Raw genomic sequence first — 27101 nt, 5'->3', positions numbered from 1 at the left:
ATGCAAATTGTGTAGTTCTAAAGTGTGTAGATTGTCTTTGACCCATGTAAAACCAATCTGCATGGAATAAATCTGTCTGGTATTCCCAAATGATTGGGAAACCCCTTTGATGCTATATTGACCAAGGCTCTTCAGCTGTGATTCTGTTCTCCTTGACTCATGGCTTGTGGGCACTGAGCTTTTGTGATCTTGAGGAAATGTAAGATCAGTGTCACTCTTGAGCCCATTGAAAGATCAAATATAGATGTACGGTAACCAATAAAACCAAAAAGGGTTGATTAAGGAAACGTGACATTTTTATCCCAAATTGTTTACCAATTGTGTTCTTTTTAGATCTGCCTGCGAGTATAATTATTGAAATGTGTTGTGAATAGTTTTGAGTTATAGACTTATAGAGATCTACAGTACAGAAAAAGCCTTTCGGCCCATCAAGTCTATGCCAGTCAAAAACACCTAGTTAATCTAATCCCATTTTCCAGCATTTGGCCCACAGCCATGTATGCCATGTCAACCTAAATGTCCATCTAAATATTTCTTAAATGTTATGAGAGTTTCTGCCTCTACCATCCTTAAGTCAGTCTAGATTCCTACCATCCTTTGGTTGAAAAAAATATTTTCTCCCATCTCCTCTAAACCTTCAGTATCTTACATTAAATCTATGCCCTTGGTGATTGATCCTTCTGACAAAGGGAAATGTCTCTTTCTGTCTTCCCTGTCAATGCCCCTCATAATTTTATACATATCAATCCTGTCCCGCTCAGTCTCCTGTACTCCAAGGAAAACAACTACAGTTTATCCAATCTTTCTTCGTAACTAAAACTTGCCATCCTAGGCAACATCCTGGTATAATTTTGCAAATTATGATTTAAAAAAAAACAAAATTACTGCATGATTATAACTGGTTTTATCCTGAAAAAGCAAGGATAGAAGCAAAAGATGAGAATGGAATCAAACTTTTTTTCTTACCTGCAAATACCTATAGCAGCAGAAAATGTGCAGGACCATTCTATGTAGCTATCAGTAGATAATTTAACTTGGCAACACTTACATTTTATTTTAGATAAATCATTTTCCCCCCCAATTTTTTGTGATGCTAATTAATGAGATGCTTAATGTTCTAGTTATTACTTTTCTGTTTTTTTTTGTGAATGGGAAAAAATTATTTTTGATTCCATAAACCTGTATCAAGAGATTGTAGGCAGATCACATAAATTCAAACTGATTGACCAAATGATTATCAATGAATGATAAATCACATCCCTAGCAGACTATAAACAGTAAAACCTAAGTACTTAAACAAACTCTGTGGGGTCTATTGGATTTTACCTTGCTGACTGATTGTTGTAATGTGAATGCCGACATGGTTGATATTAGACTGGAAGCTTTGAGCTGATTAAAGAACTTAGTTGGATCCCACGCTTTATTCAGCTCTCCATCTCTAATACGCAGCACAACAAAATATCTGTTATAACCAAAACTGCAAATGTGTTGACCTAAATTAAGTAGTACCCAATCAGACTTTGTTTATGATTTGTACAGATTGTTTAACAAAATCTAAAAATTGAATTTTATTAACATTTTTATAGAAAAAAGTGATAAATGAATGGCAGTTTGTATCTCTAAATATAACTTCTCTAATCGGTTTTCCTTGATGAAACATAAACAAGAATATTGTCTTTTCAACAATAACAAATCTACAAAATTCACGTTAATGTCATTTCAGATAATTGCATATTGACTTACTGTTTAGTAATGGGCAGTCTTTATAAGTTATGGCTGTCTCACTTAGGCAGAAAAAGTAATTTGTTTAAGAATGGAAAGTTGGTGATTTGCAAACATTCAACAGTATTGAAAGAGACAGACACAGTGATAGAAGGTAGAACAATAAATAGGAATTAGAGTACATCCCACAGTTTGTGAAGCTTACGGTAGCAATTTTAAGTTGAACAATGATGAAACCAATTCTGTAGAAGCTGCCTGGAGTTGATGAGGTCTATCATTTCACTTGTTTGACAAAGTACTCATGTCACTGTATTGAGTTCAGTGATTTAAAGGGTTTATAGGTTTATCAGCTAAGTAAAGAATTGTTAATGCCCATGTCATAATTATAGCCTTTCTAAATGTAGTCAGAGGGACCTCTTCAATATAACAGTTAATAACAAAAATATTAACATTTAAATTTTGTGTTAATACTTCTTGATATTCCATCAGTTTTAATCAAAGGGAAGAGATTTAGATTTAGTTCCATAGACAGATCTCAAAGTAAATTTTTATGGATGATAAATAGATAGAATGTTTTCACTTACCTCTACACTAATTGGATTCAACTGCAAACATTTCTTCTGTTTTATCTACATCTTTGTACCGTGAGGTTTAACTTCTCAGTATGGACATTGTCATATTTCCTAGCTGGATCACAAATTACAATTCAACCCAAATGCCAGAACCTATGTTGATATCTTCAAAATGGCTCACATTCTTGTTCTGATTGGTTTACTAACCCCATACTTGGGAAAATTAACAGTTTGGCCTTGACCGATCTATTTCCATAATATTTTCCAGTATGTCCCCCATATGTATTCTTGGTTCCCACTCCATACAGCTGATAGCTGCTCCTTCAGTCACAAAGGGTGTGAATTTTGACTTTGTTGTGCCCTTTCTAGAGGCAGAAGATGAAGCGGGGAGATTCAACCTTTGACGTGGTACAGAAATGCCTTGCCATTTTGGTTCATGTGTTTGAAAGATGGTCTTAGTGTCAGGCCATTAGGCTCCTTGAATATTCATATTTAGGTTTTTATACACACTTCAGAATCACTTAACAAAACTTATAAAAATAAATAGGCAGTGCTTCCACTGTGGAAGCACAATTCTGCCGATGTCTAATCAAGAGAAGGTAAATTTTTGTTTAGTAACCTTTTGAAACCATACAGTGTCTTAATGTGGAGTCAGGAAACACCCTTTGTGAGTTACTTTTCCATTCATTTTGACCCTGTCTGATGCTATTTTTAACATCATAGCGACCTGCCGTTTACCTCTGTGTCACTGGAGAACTACCCTCAGTAGTTGGCATCCACCAATCCCTGGACTTGATAAAGTAAGACCCAAGGCCCAGTTTGATTTGGATTTAAGGGGCAACTGTTCTCTTTCAGGTAGCGTTCCCTGTACCCAAATAGTTCTCAGTAAATTAATATTCATAAATGATTTACAGTCATAGTGTTCCTGCCCAGTGATGCCACCTGTATCACTCGGTCACTATTAATAAATCCTTCTGAAGGTCCATCTCTTTAATTATGGTTTTGTCTTCTGCCAGTTTTTCTTAACAGTTTTTCCCTTCCTGAATTTTTTTGACCTACTATCCTTTCTGTCCATGGGGAGAACAATAGAAGTTCTATTTTCTCCCTCCTCTCTTTGCTTTCCGCTGAGTTATATTTACACAGCTCCATAGGTAGTGTTATGCATCTTTGTTCAATAAGATAAATGAATGAGGATAACATGTTCCCAAGGAATTCAGATACTCAGCAATGGGCACAATGTGATTGGATTAAAACATAATGTTTACCTTCTTATTGCAGACTTTATTTTTTTGTATTCCTTATTATGTCATCGATGAAAAACAATAAGAGTGGATAGAAATAAGTTTGCTGTTGAAGTTATGTCATTTACAAGGGAACTTGTAAATGCATCCAAACGCGTAATTTCAAAGTTTCTCCTGCAGTTTCTTGGTAATTGTGGAGAGTGTCTCCTTTCTCTAACATCAACATAAAATAATTGAAAATAAAGTTTCTCTGATACTCAACAGATTGCCGCAATGGTTCTTTGAAGTCAATGGTAATAAAAATTCGGAGAGATGTAACGAGAATGCTGATTCATTGATGATCTTTACACTATCAACACAAAATTAAAATGATATCTGTTGTTGTCAACCCCAACTTACCATTCGGTGCAGTGCTAATCCTCCAACCATTATTAACAAAATTACAGTACAAGGTTTAAATGACGATAAAATATAATTTTCTTTGGAAATCAATGTGCTTGATTTTGCTGCTAAAAATAAAATTAAGGTTAATGTCACTTATTAATTTGTATGTAAAAAGTACAGCAAATATCCAAGAAAAGCACTGTCCAAATTATGCTGCTACACCATTAGCTTTGCAAAATCAGCATTTCACTGACTGCCTTACCATTGGAGCTGTCACTTTGCTGTATTAATGTCATTGTTGCAAACTAAACCACTGCAGTTTTTTCAGACATGTAATTGTAAGCCTTTGTTAGCCTTTAAGTATCCCATTAACAATGTGCTAAATATTAATGTCAAGCAACCTCTGTGGAGACCAAAATTTACCTGTTGTAAAAATGGTATTTCATTCTTTGGACTATAAATTGTTTTAGAAGATTTTGAAAATGTCACATACTAAACTTTTTGTTTATCCTGGTTCTTCCATTTTTCTTTCTCTCTCAAACTTTTTTTTCTCTTTTTCTCTTTCCACTTGTACCTGATTTGGCATTGAATTCACTCCCTTTTTTCGTCTCTCTTTTTTCACATCCCAATAGAATGACTTATATTGAAATAAAAACCGAAAGAACTGTGGATTCTGTAAATCATAAACAAAACAGAAATTGCTGGGAAAGCTCGGCAGATCTGACAGCATCTGTGGAGAGAAATCAGAGTTAAAGTTTGGGTTGAGTGACCCTTCCTCATTATGAGGAAGGGTCATTCAACCCGAAACATTAACTTGCATTTACATCGTGATTTTTACTGCCAAAGTTCTTTACAACCCGTGAAGTATTGTGATTATGTTATTGCTGTTTAATGTAGGAATCTTTAAATCTCATTAGTCAAGGAGATACCTGATTCTTTCCCAGTTTATTCAAGACCCAAATTCTGGTTGTTGCACTGTTATCAATTTGTGCTTTCTGCAGCTTAGTGAACAAAAATATTTTGAGCTAAAGGTTCAGGAACAAGTTTAATTTGCTGTTAGGTATCCTGCAATGGCAGAATCTGACCTGGTATAATAACAATTTCACCAGACAACTCTAAGGATTGTTCAAGTTCTGCTATGTATTTTTAAGAGGGCCATCTGACAATATCTCAAACACATTTCTGGCAGTTGTGCACTGCCTTGAAACATCATTCACAAGATAATACTGGCCCAGTGTCAATATCTGTGGCTCATAAAGCTCATGTGTTGGTTTTAACTGAGTTTAGTTTCAGGTTTGTTCAGCCTGAGTGGAAGACAGCTTTGTTTCTGTTTTTTTTAAATAAATAGGTCAATTTATCAAAAAGATTGACCATGCAATTAATTTTGTTTAATCTTTTGCAATTCTTTAACAGTTGTTGTTCATTACATCATTACTGTAGCTACTAGTTACTTGTGACTAATTTGGAATTTAGATGTCGCTAATTACATTTTTACTCATAGATAGATAATGGGTGGTAGCCACTATTGGACATGTGTTATAATTACTCATTCATGTCCCTTAACATTTTTGATAATTTAGTAAAATGATAAAATGAGAAGTAAAGCATGGTGATAATTAGAGTCATAGAGATGTACAGCACAGAAACAGACCCTTTGGTCCAACTCGTCCATGCCGACCAGCTTTCCCAACCCAATCTAGTCCCATCTGCCAGCACCTGGCCCAAATCCCTCCGACCCTTCCTATTCATATACCCATCCAGATGCCTTTTGAATGTTGCAATTATACTACCCTCCACCTCCAGCTCATTCCATACATGTACCACCCTCTGCGTGAAAAAGTTGCCCCTTAGGTCTCTTTTATATCTTTCCCCTCTCACCCTAAACCTATGCCACCCCAGGAAAAAAAAACTTTATCTATTTATCCTATTCATGCCCTTCATGATTTTATAAACCTCTATAAAGTCTCCCCTCAACTTCCGACGCTCCAGGGAAAACTGCCCTAGTCAATTCAACTTCTCCGATAGCTCAAACCCTCCAACCCTGGCAACATCCTTGTACATCTTTTCTGAGCCCTTTCAAGTTTGGTAAATATTTGAAGGAAACACAGTCAAGTTAATGATGTTGCCATATCATTGAACACAGGGATCTCCGTTGTGAATTCAATTGGTTTGGAAACAGAGGATCAAAAGGTCCATATCTTAAGTTCTCAATTTAAGAAAACTGTGGTAAATGGGCAAGGGATCCAGGACAAACAGCTTGAGCAGTGGCAGATTTAAAACAGAGATGAGAAATTACTTCTGTCAAAGAGCCATGAATCTGTGGAATTCACTTCCCCAGGGTGTGGTGGATATTCAGATATTGATTAAATTTAAGGAGACTGTAGACAGATTTTTAATTAGTAATGGGTTGAAAGGTTATGGAGAGTGGGCAGGAGAGTGGAGTTGAGAATGAGATGCGATCACCATTGATGGCCTGAAATAGTGGAGCAGGCTTGAAGGGATGATTTGCCTTCTCCTCCTTGTTCTTTTGTTCTTAAGACAGATATGAAGCAATTATTTAACTTCTCTGCCATTTCCTTTCTCCCATTATAAACTTTCCCGACTCTGTCTGCAATTGACCCACATTGTTTTTGATATTTTTTCCTTTATATATATTTATAGAAGCTTCCATAGTCACAGTGCATTTTTATGTTACATGCTATTTAACGTTCGTAGTCTATTGAGTTCTTTGGCCCTCCTTTACAGAATTCTAAAACACTCCCAATCCTTAGGTATACTATATGGCAAGATTAGAAATCTCTTGTATTATTCTTGAACTTCCTTTGTGGACCATATTTAATCAGAGATTTGATAAAGTTCTTTTGAAATACATTGGGAGATTTTCTGGAACAGTTTGTCAAAACTTCACTGTCACTCTCAATGTTTATTTTATAAATTTTCTGGATGTGAGTGCTGTACCTTTTTATAGGAAATAGGGTGAAATAGGATGCTTGGCCATCAACATCTTTCTCAAGGTCCCCTTATCTGCTGGAGGAATACGAAGAGGACATCAGACCTGAGAAGCGTGATACCATTCAGAACAAAGCAGTTACTTGATTAGCACTTCATTCATAAACATACACTCCCTTCATAACCAAAGTTCAGTAACTACAATATGTACCACCGACAAGATGCACTGTAGAATTTCACCAAGACTCTTTAGAAAGCACCTTTCATAGCCACAACCATTATCATCTAGAAGGATAACAGCAACTAATACATAAGAATACCACAACCGGCAAATTCCCCTCCAACCCACTCACCATCCTGACTTGGAAAAATATTGTCATTCCTTCAGTGTCACTGGGTAAAAATCCTGGAACTCCCTCCCTAACGTAGGTCTACCTGCACCAAATGGATTATAGAAGTTGAAGAAGTCAGGTCATCAGCGTCTTCTTGATGGTAGATAGAAATGGGCTATAATTGCTGGCCCAGTCAGCATTATCCCAACTTAAGAGCTTACTATCCGTCACATCTGGCATTTGTTACAGAGAACTTCCTGAATTTACAACACTGAAACAGACCATTCAGCATTACCAGTGTGTGCAATTGTTTATATTCTGAATGAGGAATTCCTACTTTCATATCCACTGTCAAGAAGACGAAGAAACAGAAATATGAAAGGTCTGACCTTCATTCATTTAGTAAAATGAAGAATTAAAATTACCTGATTCCTGAAGAAGGGCTCATGCCTGAAACATCGATTCTCCTGCTCCTTGGATGCTGCCTGACCTGCTGCACTTTTCCAGCAACACATTTTCAGCTATATTCTGAATGAGCCTCCTCCCATTGTATCTGCTACTGCCAGGTGGTCCATTAGACATAGGAGCAGAACTAGACCATTTAGCCCATGAAAACTACACTGCCATTCAATGAGATCATGGCGCGCGCGCACACACACACACACACACACACACACACACACACACACATCATACATGTTGACCAAGTTTCCCAAAGTAAATTAGCCCCATTTCGCTGCGTCTGGAGTCCTAGGATTGTGGAGGACTAGGACCCAGGATACACACAAATAAAGTATGGAAGGGTGATTTCACAATATAATCATAAGGGAATTCTACTGTCATCTTGCAGCTTCTAGGTTTTGTCCAGCAGTCACAAACAATACTTGTGGCTTTGTTAATTATTGCTTCAACTGTTGAAACACAGGAGACACATCTCTGTTCTCAATCTGGAATGCAGTTGGATGCTCAGTGGGGAGAGGGGTTGAGAGGTTGGAAGGAAAGAAGGAAGGGTAGGAGGTAGCTCTCTTCAGTCCCCACCTTTCCTCCTGTCCAGTCCCTTGGTCAGACATTGATTGCCTTTGTGTTTGATTGAGGATCCCTCACTACACCTAGAGGGGGCAGGTGGCATGGATGTCTGTGATGTTTGACTGCTGGCCACACTGAATGGTTACAGGCCTGCTTGCGGCTGGATTATTTGCAGCAGCAGGTGATGAGACGCTTAAGTGGTCCTTGTGTAGTCTCATTCAGTGACAGGATAGGATGGTTGGCCAGCATTTATTTTTGTGGATGCAGGAAAATGGCGAGGTGTAAGTCAGTGACACCATTCCTCTAAGTAATGCCCTTTCCACCTCCAGGTTTGCCACGAACAAGGGCAGAAGGTTTCACCCTTCCTAGACCCATTCATAATTTTAAAAGCTTCCATCAGGTAATTTTAATTCTTCATTTTACTAAATGAATGAAGGTCAGACCTTTCATATTTCTGTTTCTTCATTTTCTTGACAGTGGATATCAAAGCAGGAATGAGAGATCTATGCATTTTTTAACAATGGCCATCTCTCTTCATCTCCAGAGAATAATATGCAGTGTTCACGAGGTCAAAAGTGCATCAGAAGATGAACTACCAGCTCATGTGAGCAATAAGGATTTTTGCTCCATTGATGTGATCGCTGCAGAAGGATAATGGAAGTTTGTGCCAATTGTGTTGGCAGCTGCCACAACACCATTATTATGTGACTTGCACTGACCTTTCCACTTTTTATTGATCCAGAAACAGAAGACGATGGCTGTTGTAGGACAGGGGCTGATTCCTTGATATCTTACTGATGACATCTCTCACTAACAAAGCTCTGGGGCTACCAGGACAACATAAAGTATGTGGCCAGCCAAACACCTTCCAGCTGGGGAGTCAGAGGGCAGTAAATAGAGCAGTGGTCTTTTGGTGAACTACTGTATTCAGTCCCATATCCTTGTTCTCCCCTTCACCAGTCCCTTTATTCTGCATTGAAAAAAAAAATCCACTATCCCTCTCAGTGTCAATGCAGAATGGGAAGTTATAATCAAAAATAGTTTAGACCAAAGTACCAAATGTGGTAGTGTGATGTCTCTAATTTCAAATACAAAACTGTAGTGAATTATTGTCTCATCTAATGAGCATTTCTTAAAAGAAACTGTTTAACTCTGCTGCCTGTCTGATGTTAGATTCTGGAAATCATAGAATCCTACAGTGTGAAAGAAGAGCATTCAGCCCATCAAGTCTACACTTACCCTCTCATCCAGACACATCCCCCTACCCTATTCCTGTAACCCTGCATTTCCCATGGCAAATCCACCTAGCCTCCACATCCCTGGACACTATGGGGCAATTTATCATATCCAGTTCACCTAACCTGCACATCTTTGGACTGCGGAGGAAACCGGAGCACCTGGAGGAAATAGTGAGGACTTCAGATGCTGGAGATCAGAGCTTAAAAATGTGCTGCTGGAAAAACGCAGCAGGTCAGGCAGCATCAAAGGAGAAGGAGAATCGACGTTGCTGCGCTTTTCCAGCAACGCATTTTTAAGCACCTGGAGGAAACCCATGCAAACACAGGGAGAGTGTGCACAATCCACACAGACAGATGCCAGCGACTGGAATCAAACCTGGGTCTTTGGCACTGTGAGGCAGCAGTGCTAACCACTGAGTCACCATGCCACCCAAAATATCCCAGAGAATTGGAAAACTGCCCGTGTAACACTTTTATTTAAAAAGAGAAAGAAAAAAACAGTAGCTGCAGGTCAGTTAATTCAACACCTATTATTTGAGAAAATATTTGAGTCTGTTATAAAGGATATCATTACAGAACATTTAGAAATGCATAAAATGATGAAGTTGAGTCAGCATGGCTTCATATAGGGGAAATCATATGTGGCAAATGTATTTGAATTCTTTGCAGAGGTAGCAAATAGTGTAGATAAAAGGGAAGTGTGGATGTAATATGTTTGGATTTTCAGAAGGTATTTCATGAGGCATCACACATTAAGCTATTTAATAAAGTATTAGTGTGGATAAAGGATTTGCTGATTAATAAAACACAGAGAATTGGGTTAAAGGGTGGGGGCATATCAGGATGATAATTTGTAGCCAGTGGAATGCCACAGGAAACAGGTACGTGTATGGAATGAGCTACTACAGGAAGTGGTGGAGGCTAGTATAATTGCAACATTTAAAAGGCATTTGGATGGGTATATGATTAGGAAGTGTTTGGAGGGATATGGGCCAGGTGCTGGCAGGTGGGACCGGATTGGGTTGGGATATCTGGTTGGCATGGACGGGTTGGACTGAAGGGTCTGTTTCTGTGCTGTACATCTCTATGACTATTAACAATATATGTTAGTGACTTTGAGGAGGAAAGTGAATATTCTGTAGCCAAGTCTGTGGTTGACACAAAAGTAGATATAAAGGCAATTGGTGGAGATGATACAAAGACTCTACAGAGAGATATAAACAGCTTAAGCAAGTGGGCAAAAATTTGGCAGATGGATTATTATGTGGGAAAATGTGAAGTTATGCACTTCAGCAAGAAGAAGAGTGGAACTGATTATTATTTAAATGACGAAAACCTGCAAAAGGCTACAGAAGAGAGGAATTTGAGAGTCCTTGTCCATGGATCACAAAAAGCTATTATACAAGTTTAGCAGCAATAAAGAAGGCACATACAATGTTAACATAATAATAGGGAGGTACTTGTCAAACCACAGCTAGAATAGTGTAAATAGTTTTGTGCCCCTTAATTAAGGAAAGATGTACTGGCGTTGGAGATAGTTGAGCGAAGGGTCACTCGACTGATACCAGGTAAGGAGGAAACGGGCTCTATTCATTGGAATATAGAAGAATGAGAGGTGATCTTATATAGGAGGTGTAAGATTTTTAGGGGAATTGACGAGGTCGATGCAGAAAAATTGTTCATTTTATGGATGAGTCTAGACTAGGAATAGAGGCCATAATCTCAGAATAAGGGATTGCACATTTACAACAGGGATGAGGAGGAATTGCTTCTCTGAGGATAATGACTGTGGAAATCTTGAATGAAAAGGGTTGTTGAGGCTGTGTCATTAAATATAATTAAGGCTAAAATTGACAGATTTTAATTCAGTGAAGAAATAAAAGGTTATGGGGAAAAAAGTAGCAAAATGGAGTTAAAGATGAACAGATCAGTCCAAAGATGTGTAGATTAGGTGAATTGGCCATGCTCAATTGCCTATAGTATTCAGTGATGTGCAAACTAGGTTGATTAGCTATAGAATACGTGGGGTTACAGGAATAGGGTAGGGGTGTCGGTCTGGGTAGATGGTCTTCGGATGATCAGTGTGGACTCGATGGACCAAATGGCCTGCTTCCACATTGTAGGGATTCTCTGATTCATTTAGTGATTGAATGTGCAATGGCATTTCTGTGTTTGCATAGCAAATACAAACTAAATTCACCTCAGATAGCTATGACTTGTCCATTTCAGTTTAAGTCTTCTTTCAATGGACTGAAAAGTTTATTGCTACTAAATAGTCTCTCTGGCACTGAATATGGACTATTACAAATTTAAACACAGAAGTTTACAAACAGGAAAACTTGCAAAAGATTACTGGCCTGCTTTATCTTGCATACTTAGAAAAAATGTTTAATATGATCAGTACCTTCATTTCTAAGTATTATTGTATTTTTAAAACGTGGTTTACCCTCGGGGACATCTCATTCCTTCAGGTTTAAATTGTTTCTAAGGATTTAAAATAAACCTTTATCATCACCTTTCTGATTCAGTCTATATTTCTATCTCTTGTTATTTTTCTTTCCCTACCTGATTTGACATTGTAGTTTACATTCCTTGGTTTACTTATGGACCACATCACACTAGACAAGCCCACTTACAGACCAGGCCATCATCCTTTTCCCTCCACCCTCAAGTTCTGCCAAAGTATTATAAGGAGATAACCTCGACCCTAACTTTAATATTTATTTAAAGGCAAATGTAAAATGCTGTGTACCAAATGTGATTTGATTGGTCCACCACTAGGCTTTGGTCAAGACACATTTTATTATTATAACACAGTTAGAATGCAAAAAAAAATTGGCATAACTTTACTCAATTGAAATACCTAACAAGATAATGTATTATTTAATGATTGATCATCAATTGTTCCAATACAGGCTGCATCCCATAAACACACCCTTTGGCAAAAAATGCTATGCAGCAAAACAGTTATGATAGTCACATGCTATCTCTGTCCAATCCAGAAGAAAGAAACAGTCTGCTCCATTTGATTTTTTTAAGAGGAAGCGTCGCTGTCTAAGATGTCACTCTAACAGCTAGCAGAAACCTTCAACTGACTGAAAGCAAAACTAAAAGCCTTCCTGGCTCATGGGAGCCCTGACCCCACCACTCATGACATTTTTGTCTCAAAAAGAAAAGAAACCCAGGGAGAACTCGAGCTGTTTAACCAACTGCCTGTCTGAAGGAGACATCTCTACACCACTGTGACAATATTCCTTTGTAGGAGAAACAGGACACAATACATCTCTTAAAGGCACAGTATTGTCACACTTTACACACTTCCTGGTTTAGCCTGTGTAAAGCTTGTTTGACATACTCAGTTTGATTGTTTTAGCAGACACGCAATCGGTTTTCTTGTTCACACAAGAATTTCCGAAACAGGGTATATTACTATTTCCTTGTTTTACTTCAATGAAATTCTGTCAAAGCTTCATGAAAATTAAACAAGTAGAGGCAAGTCTTATTAATGAGAAGATGGAAAAGTGGAATTAAGCTTGTAAATAACCAGACTAGTTGGGATCAGTTACATTTTTATACAAGTAAAAAGGAGATAAAATAAAGGGTAAGTTGAGGTATGTAGTTGTAAGAAGATATGTACTTATAATGTTTGTTTTAAATGAAAAAGTGTATATATAGTATTACACTGAGCATGTCAAGTTAAGGGCTTGATCTCTTTGTTTATCAGCGTTATGAAATATTACCATTTTAGAAACTACACCAGAACTCCTCAACTGTTAGTGTGATGCAGTATTTATTGGGGCATAGTGGTTCCTTCCATCTCTGTCACCATGCCAATATAAATAGTGTTCTTGAACCTTAAGTAACAATAAAAGCACTTCATTCCTATTAAATGTAGATTTAATGCTTCTTGAAAAGAAACAGGATCCGTTATTTCAAATTGTTTAAGAGTAACTTGCAGCTTTTGGAAGTTCTGAATGTGCTACATTGAAGTAACTACTCATGGCTAACCACTGTGGCAAGATAATTTAAATTAATTTTCACTGTGGCTGACCACAGGCTTCCTGATTTAACTGTTCATACTATTGCTTATAGGCCAGGTTCACTCTAGGTGCAAGTATCTTTTCATGTGTTCATGACTGCCAATCAACCTCTCTGACATTGAATACTATGATAACAGTGGGGTTTCATTCATTCAGGTTTGAATTGTTTAATGAGATCAAAGTGTTTTTTTAATGTTTTATTTTCCTCTCATTTCCATTGGTTAGTTCCTGAAAATTAAATTGTATTGGCTAATAAGATGTCCTGTTCACTGTGGTCCCAGTTCAGTTTTTCTCTTGATTTTCAGTATCTGACATATTTATCTTTGGTTTTCTTCTTTCTTCCCTTCATTTCTCTGCACAACTTCGGTCTGTAAGAATGTTTGAAACATTGTGGGAAGAGTTTCTGCCTTTTCTTTTCTGACTTCCTTAGTTGTTTAAAATCAAAGTCAAGAGTATGCAGCAGAAATATATTTCCTCATTTGTTTTCAAATTGGATTAGTTATTTATTTTTCCTTGGTTCTGTATAATTCTTCTGTAAGTAACATTCATCGCATAGAAATGCGTTAATTTTTTATTTCAACAGTTGGGTTAGATTGAAACATTGTGACCTAAAGCTTAAAGAAAAAAGGTGTAATTTTGACTTTGGGTGATATCAGAAAGCAGGTGACACTGATTCAGTACCTGTTATACATTTCTGTTAGGGGCTCTGGTAATGCAGTGGTAGTATCTCTTCTGTGAACCAGGAGTCCTGGGTTCAAGTGCCACTTGCTACAGAGATGTATAGGTGAACAGGTAGATTAGAAAAGTATGGAAAATATATCTAGCTTTTGAGACTGGTCTTGTAGCACAGTAACAGTGTCCTTACCAGGAGGCCTGGGTTTAAGTCCATCCCAGGTGTGTGTTTGAACAGGTTGATTAGAATAGATACGTTTCACTCGAAGGTTAGGGCTCTTGTGCTAAGATTGTATGGTCCCTACCTTTGGGCTAGAAGGCCTAGGTTTCAGTCTCACCTTTTCAAAGACTTGTCAATAAGAGGCCAAAGCAGGTTGATTAAAAATATCAGCATTTCTTTTGATTTCCATTTAAATTAATAGAAGTCAAAATTGCCTTATAAGTATTCTAAACCTAATACATTTGTTCAACCATTGCAATCAGTGATTGAAACTTAATCTATTTTAAAGTTAGTTGTACTGGGAAATTAAAGGTGAAACTGGTTGCTTGATGTACTTGATTATTAGACGTATTTGCTTTTATTCTTTCATGGGATGTGGCCATTGTTGGCTAGGCCAGCATTTATCGCCCATTATTAATTGCTTTTGCAAAGGCGATAGTGACCTCCCCATGTAAACTGTTACAGTTCACGTGGTGTAGGTACACACATAGTGCTGTTTGAAAGGGAGTTAAAGAGGTAGTTTATTGGTTAATTGTTCCTAATTGTAGGTTTTAATTTGTACCATTGTTTACTAATCATGATTGTAGTATTTATTCACAATACTAATTGTATTTATTTATTCATTATAAAATAATTTTTAAAATAAGTAAATGAACAAAATAAATTGACAGGGCAGTGATGTTTTGCAGCTGTAATACGTGGGATCTGGTGGATCTGCACTGTGATCCAAGAAAACTATGTCAGCAGTAAGCATCTGATGCTTAAAGAACATTGGCTCAGAGTTATTGAACTGGAGACTGAAGTACAAATGTTGTGGTGCATCAAGGAGGGGAAAAGTACCTGGATAGTTTGTCTCAGATGGCACCTAACTCTTCGGTTAGGGTCATCTAGTTTTATGCATGATAAGGAACAGGTAATTCTGATTGTGAGTGAGACAGGTAATCAGGAAATGGAACATCTTCAGCCATTGCAGTGGGTGTGGATAAAAGCAAGTGGTGCATGGTAGATGAGTGATCAGACCATGTAACCATAGATAGGAAGCCATTCTTGGGTCAGCATTTATTTCCCATCTCTAGCTAGTTGCTCGTGAGAAGGTGGTGCTGAGCTGCTACAGTCCAATTGGTGTGCACACTGCTACTGTGCTGTTAGGGAAGGAGTTCCTGGATTTTGACCCAGTGACACTGAAAGTATGGTGATATATTTCCAATTCAGAACAGTAAGGGACTTACAGGACAACTTGCAGGTATGATGTTCCCATTTATTTCCATATATACCTTGTGCCTTGAGATTGTGGTCAGGCAACTCAGAAAATGTTCACTTGACTGATTCCTGGGATGAAAGCATTACCTTATGCAAATAGGTTGGATGGCTTGGCCTGTATTCACTGGAGCTTGGCAAATTGACTTGATTTTATTGTAATATGTGGGAATTTAAGGAGACTTGACAGGGAAGATGCTGGAAGGATGTTTCCAATTGGAGGGAGAGATAAGAACTAGGAGACGTTGTTCAAAAATAAGTGGTCATGCAGTTAAATCAGAGATGAGAATGATTTCCCTCTCTGAGAGATGAAGGTCTGTGGAATTCTCTTCAACATAGTATGGTGGAAGCAAGGTCTTTGAATATTTTGAAGGGAGAGGTAGATAGATTCTTGACTAATGAGAGAGTCAAAGGGTACAGAAATAAGCCAGGAAAGTGAAGTTGAGATGACATGATATTATCAAATGGTGGAGCAAGCTTGAGAGACCAGTTGGCCTATTCCTGCTCGTAGCTCATATGTCCACGTGACCCAATGGCAGTCATGGAATGGCAATGTAGGTCCAAGTCAGGATGGTGTGTAGCTGGAGAACAAATCATAGGGGCTGGTCTTCCCATGCTGTTGTTTCCCTTGTTAAGTTAGATGGTAGATGTCAAGCATTTGGAAGCTGCTGCCAAAGGATCCTTGGTGAGTTGGTGCTATGTGTGTATACATTGCTCTCTGCACCCTTCAAGGTATTGGACAAACATAATGGGTGGCATGGTAGCACAGTGTTAAACATTGCTGCCTCACAGCACCAGAGACCTGGGTTCAATACCCACCTCATGCGACTGTCTGTGTGGAGTTTGCAAATTCTGCGTGGGTTTCCTCCGGGTGCTCCAGTTTCCTCCCACAGTCCAAAAATGTGCAAGTTAGGTGAATTGGCCATGCTAAATTGCCCGCAGTGTTAGGTGAAGGGGTAAATGTAGGGGAATAGGGTGCTCTGGATGGGTTGCTCTTCAGAGGGTTGATGTGGACTTGTTGGGCTGAAGGGCCTGTTTCCATACTGTAAGTAATCTAATAATATCCTGTGAAAATGAGATATTTATAAATCTATTTTCTTTTTCTGCAGATACAAATTTTGTGCTTGGGAATGCCCAAATAGTGGACTGGCCTATTGTATACAGTAATGATGGGTTCTGCAAACTGTCTGGATACCATCGAGCAGAGGTTATGCAAAAAAGCAGTACTTGCAGGTATTAAAAGATGTGACAGCATTTTTACTTTATGTTCATAATAAAATGTGTGCTGGGACACTATTATTCTGTATGCTATAAAGGTTACAAATATAAGGAATACTCTTACGAACTTGAACATATTTTAATATCACTCATAATTTATTAGTAACACGTGGCTGGTTTGAAAGAAGGCATGCATGTTCTTCACTTGTCAGCTTCTAACGATACCCAGTAGAAATTTCCAGTGACTTTTAAAGATCAAAAATGCTATTTGTAGAGATACCTGGAAAATAATTTTCTGTGCGGTTGTGTAAATAAATTTTAAATTACTGTTGCTTTCTTGCATTTTATAATAAGTGATTCATATCATATTTTCAGTTATACGTTAAGGGTATTGACCTCTAATGAATTTAAACCTTGGCTTTCAAAAACTTGAAATGATTCACTAACATGATCACATTTATAGATGCAGGGACAGCTGGTTACAGAAACTGGAATTACCTAAAAACCAGAACTTTGTATCAATTTTAATTGAAGAAAATTAAAATAAAATCTTGTCTGACTAATTCAGACAGGAATGCACAATGTAGCTCCAGGCTGTTTATTGACCAGGTTGTTTTGTATACTGCTTTATTCAGCACTCCAAATGCTGGACTGAAAATCTGGCAAAATCCAAACTTCAGCATGGTTTTGGTATAAAGGTTGCTAGTTTCAACTATAACTCATTTCTTTGTGAAGAATAGTCTTCTAAAAAAAATCACCTAATAGCATATTAAAACATTTATCAACAACCTTTTGTGAGCATCTTCTCATGATTATGAAAAAAGCATATTTTATCGAGTTTTGAGAAGATTTGTAGTTCAGGTTGAGGTTCTGGTTGTAGGTTTGCTCACTGAGCTGGAAGGTTCATTTCCAGACGTTTTGTCACCCTACTAGGTAACATCTTTAGTGGGCCTCGGGCGAAGCAGTGTACATGATTCCTGCTTTCTATTAATGTGTTTGGGTTTCTTTGGGTTGGTGATGTCATTTCCTGTTCTTTTTCTCAGGGAGTGGTAGATGAGGTCTAACTCGATGTGTTTGTTGATAGAGTTTTGGTTGGAATGCCATGCTTCTAGGAATTCTCGTGCATGTGTCTGTTTGTTTTGTCCTAAAATGGATGTGTTGTCCCAGTTGAAGTGGTCCTTCCTTACCTGTATGTTAGGATACTAGTGAGAGAGGATCATGCCTGGCTAGTTGGTGTTCACGTATCTTGGTGGCTAGTTTTCTGCCTGTTTGTCCAATGTAATGTTTGTGACCGTTCTTGCACGGTATTTTGTAAATGGCATTAGTTTTGCTTGTTGTCTGTATAGGGTCTTTCATTAGCTGCTGTTTTGGTGTGTCGGTAGGTTTGAGGGCTATCATGATGCCAAGAGGTCTGACATCTTGGAAATGACTGCCAGACTATTCAGGCCCCTTGGCATCATAGTAGCCCACAAACCCACCAACACACTAAAACAGCAGCTAATAAACTTGAAAGACCCTATACAGACAACAAGCAAAACTAATGTCATTTACAAAATACCGTGCAAGGACTGCAACAAATACTACATTGGACAAATAGGCAGAAAACTAGCCACCAGGATACATGAACACCAACTAGCCACAAAACAACATGACCCTCTCTTCCTAGTATCCTTATATACGGATAAGGAAGGACACCACTTGAACTGGGACAACGCATCCATTTTAGGACAAACCAAACAGAGACACACACGAGAATTCCTAGAAGCATGGCATTCCAACCAGAACTCTATCAATAAACACATCAAGTTAGACCCCATCTACCATCCCCTGAGAAAAAGAACAGGAAATGATATCACCAATCCAAAGAAACCCAAACATATAAATAGAAAGCAGGAATCATATACACTGCTTCGCGTGAGGCCCACTGAAGATGTTACCTAGTAGGGTGATGAAACGTCTGGAAATGAACCTCCCAGCTCAGCGAGCAAACCTACATCCAAAAGCATATTTTAATAGGGAGTGCTGTGATACCAAAAGCAAAACTGATGAATATTTCCTACAAAGGTGAACTGATATAAATATGTATTTCCCATTTGGGAAATATTTGCACATGTGATAGTCTAATCTTGCCACAGTTTTAAGATTCAGCTAAATTTGTACAAGGTCAGTGAGGGTCTGACATCAAAACACTGTTCATGCAGAATAGTAGAAGCAGAGGATATGATAAGGGAGTGAATTCAAAGTCAATCTGTAGAAACATTGGGTGGAATCTTACAGAGGTCTAAGTGATAGAACATAGAACCATACAGCGCAGTACAGGCCCTTTGACCCTCGATGTTGCGCCGATCCAAGCCCACCTAACCTACACTAGCCCACTATCCTCCATATGCCTATTCAATGCTATGGGCTTTGGGATGATATGTGGCAGAATCAGTTGAGAAGTGGAGTGAGGTCCATCTCAATGTTGACATTATTTCGCTGCATCTTTAATGCTTTTCACAAAAAGGATAGCATGACTTTATGCTAGGTAGTGGTGAGCTCACCATCACTTGCCTCGTTAGTATTCAGATTTCCATTTATACCAAATGCAACAAGAAAACCAGAGCGAGTACCTGACAAATTCAGATCGGTGTTTGCTCTGAACCACCTCCGTATTGTCTGCAACCAACACAGCTCAGGATGAGATACGTGGGCAACAGCCACTTTCACTTGTCCTCTGACAATGTCAGTATTAATGTCCACAATGACCACTTCAACTATGCACAAGCAGAGTGATCTGGGAGAGCAGACCTGCATTGCAGAATGCATCAGCCATTTATGTTCAATGGCTGCAAAAGGTACTTAGTGCACAGGGACATACACCCAGCCCACAAACTGGACTAGTCTGCAGCTCAGGGATGCTTATCTACTCTATTATTAGTGTTCATTCACTTAACATCCACCTCCACAGCGTGCTCTCCTGCTTGGGTCTCAGCAGGTAGCTGGTCTTTGACAGTCCTCTGAGTGCTAGCTGTCTGGGCTATTTCTCCTTTGGCTAGCTGTGGAGCTATCGCAGTGAGATGCTCACCAGGTTGTGTACTCTGTTGTGACGATTTCCACCAAGGTGTCAGGATCTGGTTTGATGGGAGATGCTGGAAGTGGCCTTGCCAATACCTCTTCTGAGGCCTCTGTACTCTCAACCTCAGTGATCGAGAACAGGGCTTCTGGTGGAGCTAGGCATTTCAACATTGAGGTCGAGGGTAGTCTAGTAGCATTTGCAAGAAAAATAAAAGAGAGAGAAGGTGTTACAGCCAGTGATTAGAAGCGGTGTCCAATGATTGTGAGGGATAAAAGGATTAATGGAAGAGAAGCAGTGGCATGAACTGTTTATTTACTGGTTTGGTGCGAAGTAGATATTTCAGCATCACTGCAGGAGTGATCCAGGCCTTCTCCTGCGAGGGGCTAAACTTCCTCACAATGGGGAAGTAACCTGATGTCAGATACCACTTAACCCAAGTGGCATCTCTCTGCCCTGATATGGGCTATCTTCTCTGACAGTGAGAATAAGGAGAGTAATGATTGTGAATACAGCGATTGGCACAGGTGGAGAACAGGTGATAAAATGTAGTGGAGGATTGGGGAGGTAGCACAGATGTCTTTTAAGGTTAGTGGTCTGAGATACTGAAGAGTAGAGTAAGAGAGAGAAGATATTGTGTGCATTATTGGGACATGAACCTTTCTGGGAGATGTGTGCAGTAACAGAGTGAGTGTGGGAAGGCAGGTATTTGACGGTACAGAAGAGGAGGTTACTGACCTTTTAATTGCACTGCTGGTCGTTCCTCCGCATCATGGAGATGGTACTGAGCTGGGCGGTGACCTCAGATAGCCTTACCAAAGGCCATCGTCTTTTAAGCGTGGCATACCTTTTGCAAACCATTTGCTTTGGTCTGGTAGCTGTCGCTTAGCTGACAGTGAATTTTTGTCTCGAGTTAGAAGATTATGGATTCAAAGCTGACTCCAGAACTTGAGCACATAGATCAAGGTTGACATTCCAGTGCTGTACCGAGGGCGTGCTGTACTACTGGAGCCTTAACTTAAACCAGCACCCCATTGGCCTCTCCGATGAATACTGGCACTGTTTTGAGGAAGAGCAGGTGAGCAATGCATGATGTAAGGATCAATGTTCAAATTCAATCAATTTTTAAAAAATGATCTGTTTGTTGTCACATTGCTGTTATTGGAAGCTTGCTGTGCAGATTGGCTGCTGTGTTTCAGACATCACAGTAGTCTTAAATATTGGCTTTTTGATGTTTGGTAGCTGTGAAAGATATTATAGAAGTTCCTTTATTCTAAGCCTTATTTGACCTATTCTATACACCATAATACAGGCAAAGAAAATCATAGCAACAAAAAGAGACAGCTGCAGTGTGCCAGCTACCAAACAATTATGGATTAAGAAAGGTTCACCAAATGTTTTTACCTTTATCTATCTTCTAGATAATTCTCACACAATTTTAAGGTTTATTTGGCCCTTAATTCCCCCAGTTGGATTTTTAACTAAAAAGCACCTTCATATTCTCTCACATTCCCATGTTATATTAACGATGTCATGTTCTGCTTTTGCCAAATAGATCAGATACTGTGACAAATGTTCCCTTTCAAATTTAGTTGCTATGAATGTCTTATTGTCATAGTATGCAATCCTTTAAATGTTTTTTTTATGCTGCTGCGCACATACATTATTATCCTGGAATACAGGCTGTGTGTGATACCTTCCAGCCAGCTGCATGGCTGTGTACCTGTGTAGCTTAATAAAAGCTTTTTTGTTAACCTTTTATCAGTGTGTTTCCAGGTGGCATTGGAGCATCACTAGTTCAGCAGTAGAGTTCCTGCCTGCCACATGGGAGACTCTGACTGAATTCCTGTTTGACACATTAAAGCGATTCAAAGAAGTATTTACTAAAGGCATTAAAAAGATTTTGCCTATGGCCATGTACATTTGAAAATAGTTGAACTCATCTAATCCCAGAAGATCAGCAGATTCTGGTCTTATTAGTGCTTTGATGGGAGAGTACCTGGAAATACCTGGTGCAGTCAGCATTGGGACACGAGAACTAACACGCCAACCTGGATGCTGATCATTGAAATATAATCTGTGAATCCAAGAATCACCAGAGAATTTAACTGAATACAAAAATGCCCTCACTTAATCGGCCACATCGCTGGAGACCAGGCATGTATTGAAAATGTACCTTGGATTCTGAGGAGATGTAGACAAGCACACATATGTGGAAACCATCCAAGATAATTCAACTCTCACTGAGCAATTTTGCACCTCCGCAGACCCTAACTGAATGCCTGGAGCTAAATTGAAGACTTCATACAGTACTGTGATTAGATTAGATTCCATTCTCTACAGTGTGGAAACAGGCCCTTCGACCCAACAAGTCCACACCGACCCTCTGAAGAGTAACCCACCCAGTCCCATTTTCCTCTGACTAATGCACCTAACACTAGGGGCAATTTAGCATGGCCAATTCACCTGACCTTCATATCTTTGGAATGTGGGAGGAAACCAGACCACCCAAAGGAAACCCACACAGACAGTCGCCTGAGGCTGGAATTGAACCTGGGACCATGGTGCTGTGAGGCAGCAGTGCTAACTATTGTGCCACCATGCCGCTCCTAGGTGGTAGCTTCCAAGGAAATAATAGGCCAATTACATTTGGGTAACTCCACACTGCCTCCCTAATTGTTGTGTTACGTCTCGCAGTCAGTATGTAATAAGACCATATGGTATAGGAGCGGGAGTAGGCCATTCAGCCAAGCTAGTCTGCTCCACCTTTAATACGATCATGGCTAACTTGATAAGCCTCAATTTCACTTTTCTACCTTTACCCTATAATCCTTGCTTCCCTCACAAATTAAAAATCTGTCTACCTCAGCCTTGAATATGCTTAATGACCTAGTCTCAAAAGCCTTCTGTAGTAAAGAATTCCACAGTTTCACGACCTTCTATGAGAAGAAATGCCTCCTCAGCTCTGTCTCATGTGTGAACCCTTATTCTGAGATTATGCACACTTACCGTAGACTCTCTCACAAGGGAAACAACTTTTCTCCATCCATTCTGTCTAGTCCCCTAAGATCTTGTATTTTTCAATAACGTTGCCTTTCAGTTTTCTATATTCCAATGAGTACAAGCCCAATCTACTTATCCTCTCCTCATAAAGCAGTCCCTTTGCACCTACTGTCAACCTACATTGTATTCTTTTTTCCAAGTTTCTGCCCACTTGCTTAATCTGTCTATATTCCTCTGTGGAGTCTTTGTATCATCCTCACCATTTGCCTTTCTACCTATTTTTGTGTTAGGCGCAAACTTGGTTTTAGTGCATTCACTTTCATTATCCATATCATTTATTTATATTGTGAATAATTGTAGCCCCAGCACTGATCCCTGTGGCACTCCACTAGTTACAGGTTTCCATCTTGAAAATTCCCCTCTTATCCCAACTTTCTGTCTTCTATTATTTAGCCAATCCTCTATCCATGCTAAAATGCTATCTCCAACACTAAGGGCTCTTATTAAATAGCTTAATGTGTGGTACCTTATCAAGCATTTTCTGAAAATCCAAATATGTTACATCTGCTGCTTCCCTTTATCGATACAAATGGTTACCTCCTCAAAGAATTTGAATAATTTTGTAAGGCATGATTTCCCCTTCATGGAGCCATATACTGACTCTGTTTGATCATATTCTGCCGCTTTAAATACTCTGCCATTACATCCTTTATAATAAACTCTAACATTTTCCCAATAATAGACATCAAGCTAATTAACCTACAGTTACCTGTCTTTTTTGTCCCTCCTTTTTAAAATAACATTGTCAATTTTCCAATCTTTTGGAACTTTTCCAGATTCTAAGGATTCTTGAAAGATTACTATCAGTCACTTGTCACTGTAATATCATTCCACCTGGTCCAAGGGATGTACTGGTCTTTAGCACCATTGATTTCCCTAGCACCTTTTCTCTAGTGATTGTCTTTATTTCCTCCCCTCCTTTTGTCCCTTGAATATTTAATATTTTTGGAATGCTGTTAGGGTCTTCTACTGTGAAGACTGTTTCCAGGTATTTATTTCAGCTCATTTGTCATTTCCTGGTTCCCCATTATTATTTTCCAGCCTCTTTTTCTAAGGGAGGTTTGCTCACTTTGGCTTCCCTCTGCTTTTTTTTATATATTTAAAGAGGCTTTTGCTGTTAGTCTTGATATTACCTGCAAGTTTACCCTAAAAGTTTATTTCTCCCTCAAACTTTGGTTTTCCTTTGTTGGTTGTTTTAAAACTTTCTTAATCCTCTAGTGTGGTACATATTATTTTGCAAACGTTATGTTTTTCATTTCAATCTGATGCTATTCTTAACTTCACTGGTCAACCATGGTTGTGTTATCCCTTTCACTGTTGTTTCCCCTTTTGATAATATTTGCTGCTGTTTTTCTGTGTTTATATATTCCACTCCTAACTCTGGTATCGTTACCATACAGTAATACTGCTGTATCCTTTGCTTTGTAATGTTATGGACCAGGCCCAGACCCCCTCAAAACATTTCAAGAGGACAGCCCAGACCGTAACTTTTCTAGTTGATTTAAGCAGATGTAAGGTGGCTATTCCAAGAGTGATGCAGTTGGTTAAGCCGCTCAGTTTAAAACAAAACATAATTTATTTAAAGACTACCAAATGAAACACGCGCAAAAGAAAACAGAATTTAGAAAAACAACTATTTTAAAACTCGACCAACACGATATCCCCCGCAACTTAACAAAGAGCTGTTCTGATTTTCTGCAACATCCCATAAACATACCCCTTGGCAAAAAGGTAAATTCAAACACAGGTTCTTTCAGGAGAGAGAGAGATGGCAGAGAGAGTCAGCTAGGGATCATTTGCTGAATGGAGCCTCTTTTCCCTCCAGCAGTTATTTCTCTCGGTCCCCAGCTAAAACTAAAACCAAACTAGAAAAAAAATCCCTGAACTGGGAGAAGAGGCCACTCCCCTTTCATTGTACTAGTGTTTATTTTTAAAAAAACTAAAAGCCTTTTCCCTGATTGTTGCCTTAGGCAGCATCTGTTAGCCATAATCAAAGTGGACTACCTCAGACAAAACAGAATCTTTGCCTTTTCCAACCCCTTTTGAAAAAAACCAAGGACAACATAATCTTGTTAAAGGAGCAGCATCGTCACAGTAAGCTTTCATTTCTCCTCTCCCACACCCTCCATCCTTCTAATTAATTTAAAGCCCTCTCTATAGCCCTAGTTATTTGGTTCACTGCGATGCTGGTTCCAGCACAGTTCAAAGTGAAGCCTGTCCTACCAGAACAACTCCCTTCTACTCCAGTACACGTGCTAGTGCCCCATGACCTGAAACCCATTCAGCCCACAATCTTTGAGTCATGCATTTAACTTCAGTTTGCCTGTGGCTGAGGAAGTAATTCAGAGATTATTACCTTGGAGGTTCAGCTTTTTCATTTAGCTCCTAACTGTCCAGTCTTTCAACAAATTCTCCTTTCTAATTCTACCAGTGTCACTGGTACCAACATGGGTGATGATTATTGGACCCCTCCCCTCCCTTTCTATGTTATTTTTCATCAGTATACCTTTAACTGACATGTTCGCAGCATCACTGTATCATAAAATGTGACCTAAGGGGAGAAAGATCTCAGTCTCATTGTAGAGCCACAAAGCTTTCCTGAATGGATATACAACCACAAAAATATTATTTTATACAGTTAGAAAATCTTTACCTCTGTCTAAAGGTCAGCTGGTTTCACCATTTTGCTGCTCTGAATTGGCACTAAAGTAAAGGGAAGCTCCTGTGCTGTCTTCATTCCTTACTTGGTGTCAATGCTATCTAGTGGCTGAAACGTGCCACTACAAGCCAACAGTTTTTGTACAAGGCTATCATTCTCAAGATAACTTTCTTAAAGAGATTGCAAGTTGAGTGTTAAGCAAGTACATAAATGTAATCACATCCATGAGGTTCAAAATTTCGGATGATAATCACCAGTTTCACGTTGTTCAATTACACACAACATCATATCGTTAAATGCCAGGTCAGCACATCCTAAAAGCTAACAACAACGTAAGAGCTACTGCCAACGTAGTACAGCTATGCATCCTGGAAGCCATGTACATAAGAAAGTGACGCAGTATGGCATAGCCAATGAGAAATCCTCTCAAAGCATGTAATGGATGGCCAGTTCCATACTTTGGCACAGTCACATTGTAGTGCCAAACCACAAGCTCATCCTGATTTCCTGAAATCTTCTACCTAGTAGATACCTATAGTTCAAAGGTGGCTGGATTATCAGTATGCAAAATCTCAGTATCTCATGTTCATGAGATTTGATCTACACCCACTGGTGGAACAGGTAAAACACATCTCATATCAAACTCTCAAACCAACTCGATTACCCTACCCACTACCTGACCAGCCCTCAGAACAACTCGATCTGACTACCCTTGCATTGCACTTGACCACCCCTCCTCTCAATCCAATCCAACTATCCTCCCAACCATTGGAATGTTCCCTTGATCCAAACTGACCTCACTACTACCCCCCCATCTGACTACCCTTCCGATCATGTGGATACTGTTTTGACCAACTGACTATACCTCTGACCAGACTTGACTACCCCATAACCGAACTATGCCACCTGACCACCTGATTACCCTCCTGACCCCACCATCTTAATCTTCCACCCACTCACTTTACCTACCTAACTCACACTATTCTCCTGGCCACTTTCCTGCTCTATGCACCTACTGCTCACTCACCTACCCATTTACTTACTCACCAATTCACTAACATTCACTAGTATTGAAAGTCTGAATCTTTGAGCTTACAATAAAGCAGCTGCTGCTTTAAAAAGGATGTGTGTCCTTACTTACTCTGACTTTACTCTGATCTGATGGAGTTTCCTGAGGGACTCTGTGCTGTGCGTTACTGTGAAAGTCAGGATCAGTAGTCACTGAAAGTAATATGCAACAGCATTAATTCAGAGAATTTTTGAATGCAGAAGCTATTGCTTATCATTGTCAGCACATAGAAGTTTCAGGCCAATGTATTTACAGACATTGGCACCCTCCAACATCATGTCAGAAGTAACATTGAATTTTAACCATTCTTGGCTTTCATGTCATCTTCGTCAAAAGACTAAGGGGCTCATTGCTTAACTTCTTGATCTCTCAGGTAATACTCAG

General features: G+C 39.0%; 1 protein-coding gene across 3 annotated transcripts in view; it reads left to right on the top strand.

Annotated features, from left to right (window-relative positions):
* kcnh1a (potassium voltage-gated channel, subfamily H (eag-related), member 1a) overlaps window positions 1–27101 on the top strand; it is a 293626-nt gene that overhangs the window by 1617 nt on the left and 264908 nt on the right. For all 3 annotated transcript variants that reach the window (XM_072580730.1, XM_072580729.1, XM_072580731.1), the window contains exon 2: window positions 16763–16886. In XM_072580730.1, the coding sequence (XP_072436831.1) occupies window positions 16763–16886 (124 nt within the window). The remainder of the gene's footprint in view (window positions 1–16762; window positions 16887–27101) is intronic.

The sequence above is a fragment of the Chiloscyllium punctatum genome, chromosome 11 (genome assembly GCF_047496795.1).
Source record: "Chiloscyllium punctatum isolate Juve2018m chromosome 11, sChiPun1.3, whole genome shotgun sequence".
In the NCBI taxonomy this organism is placed as follows: Eukaryota; Metazoa; Chordata; class Chondrichthyes; order Orectolobiformes; family Hemiscylliidae; genus Chiloscyllium; species Chiloscyllium punctatum.
This window is presented reverse-complemented; position numbering and strand designations above follow the sequence as displayed.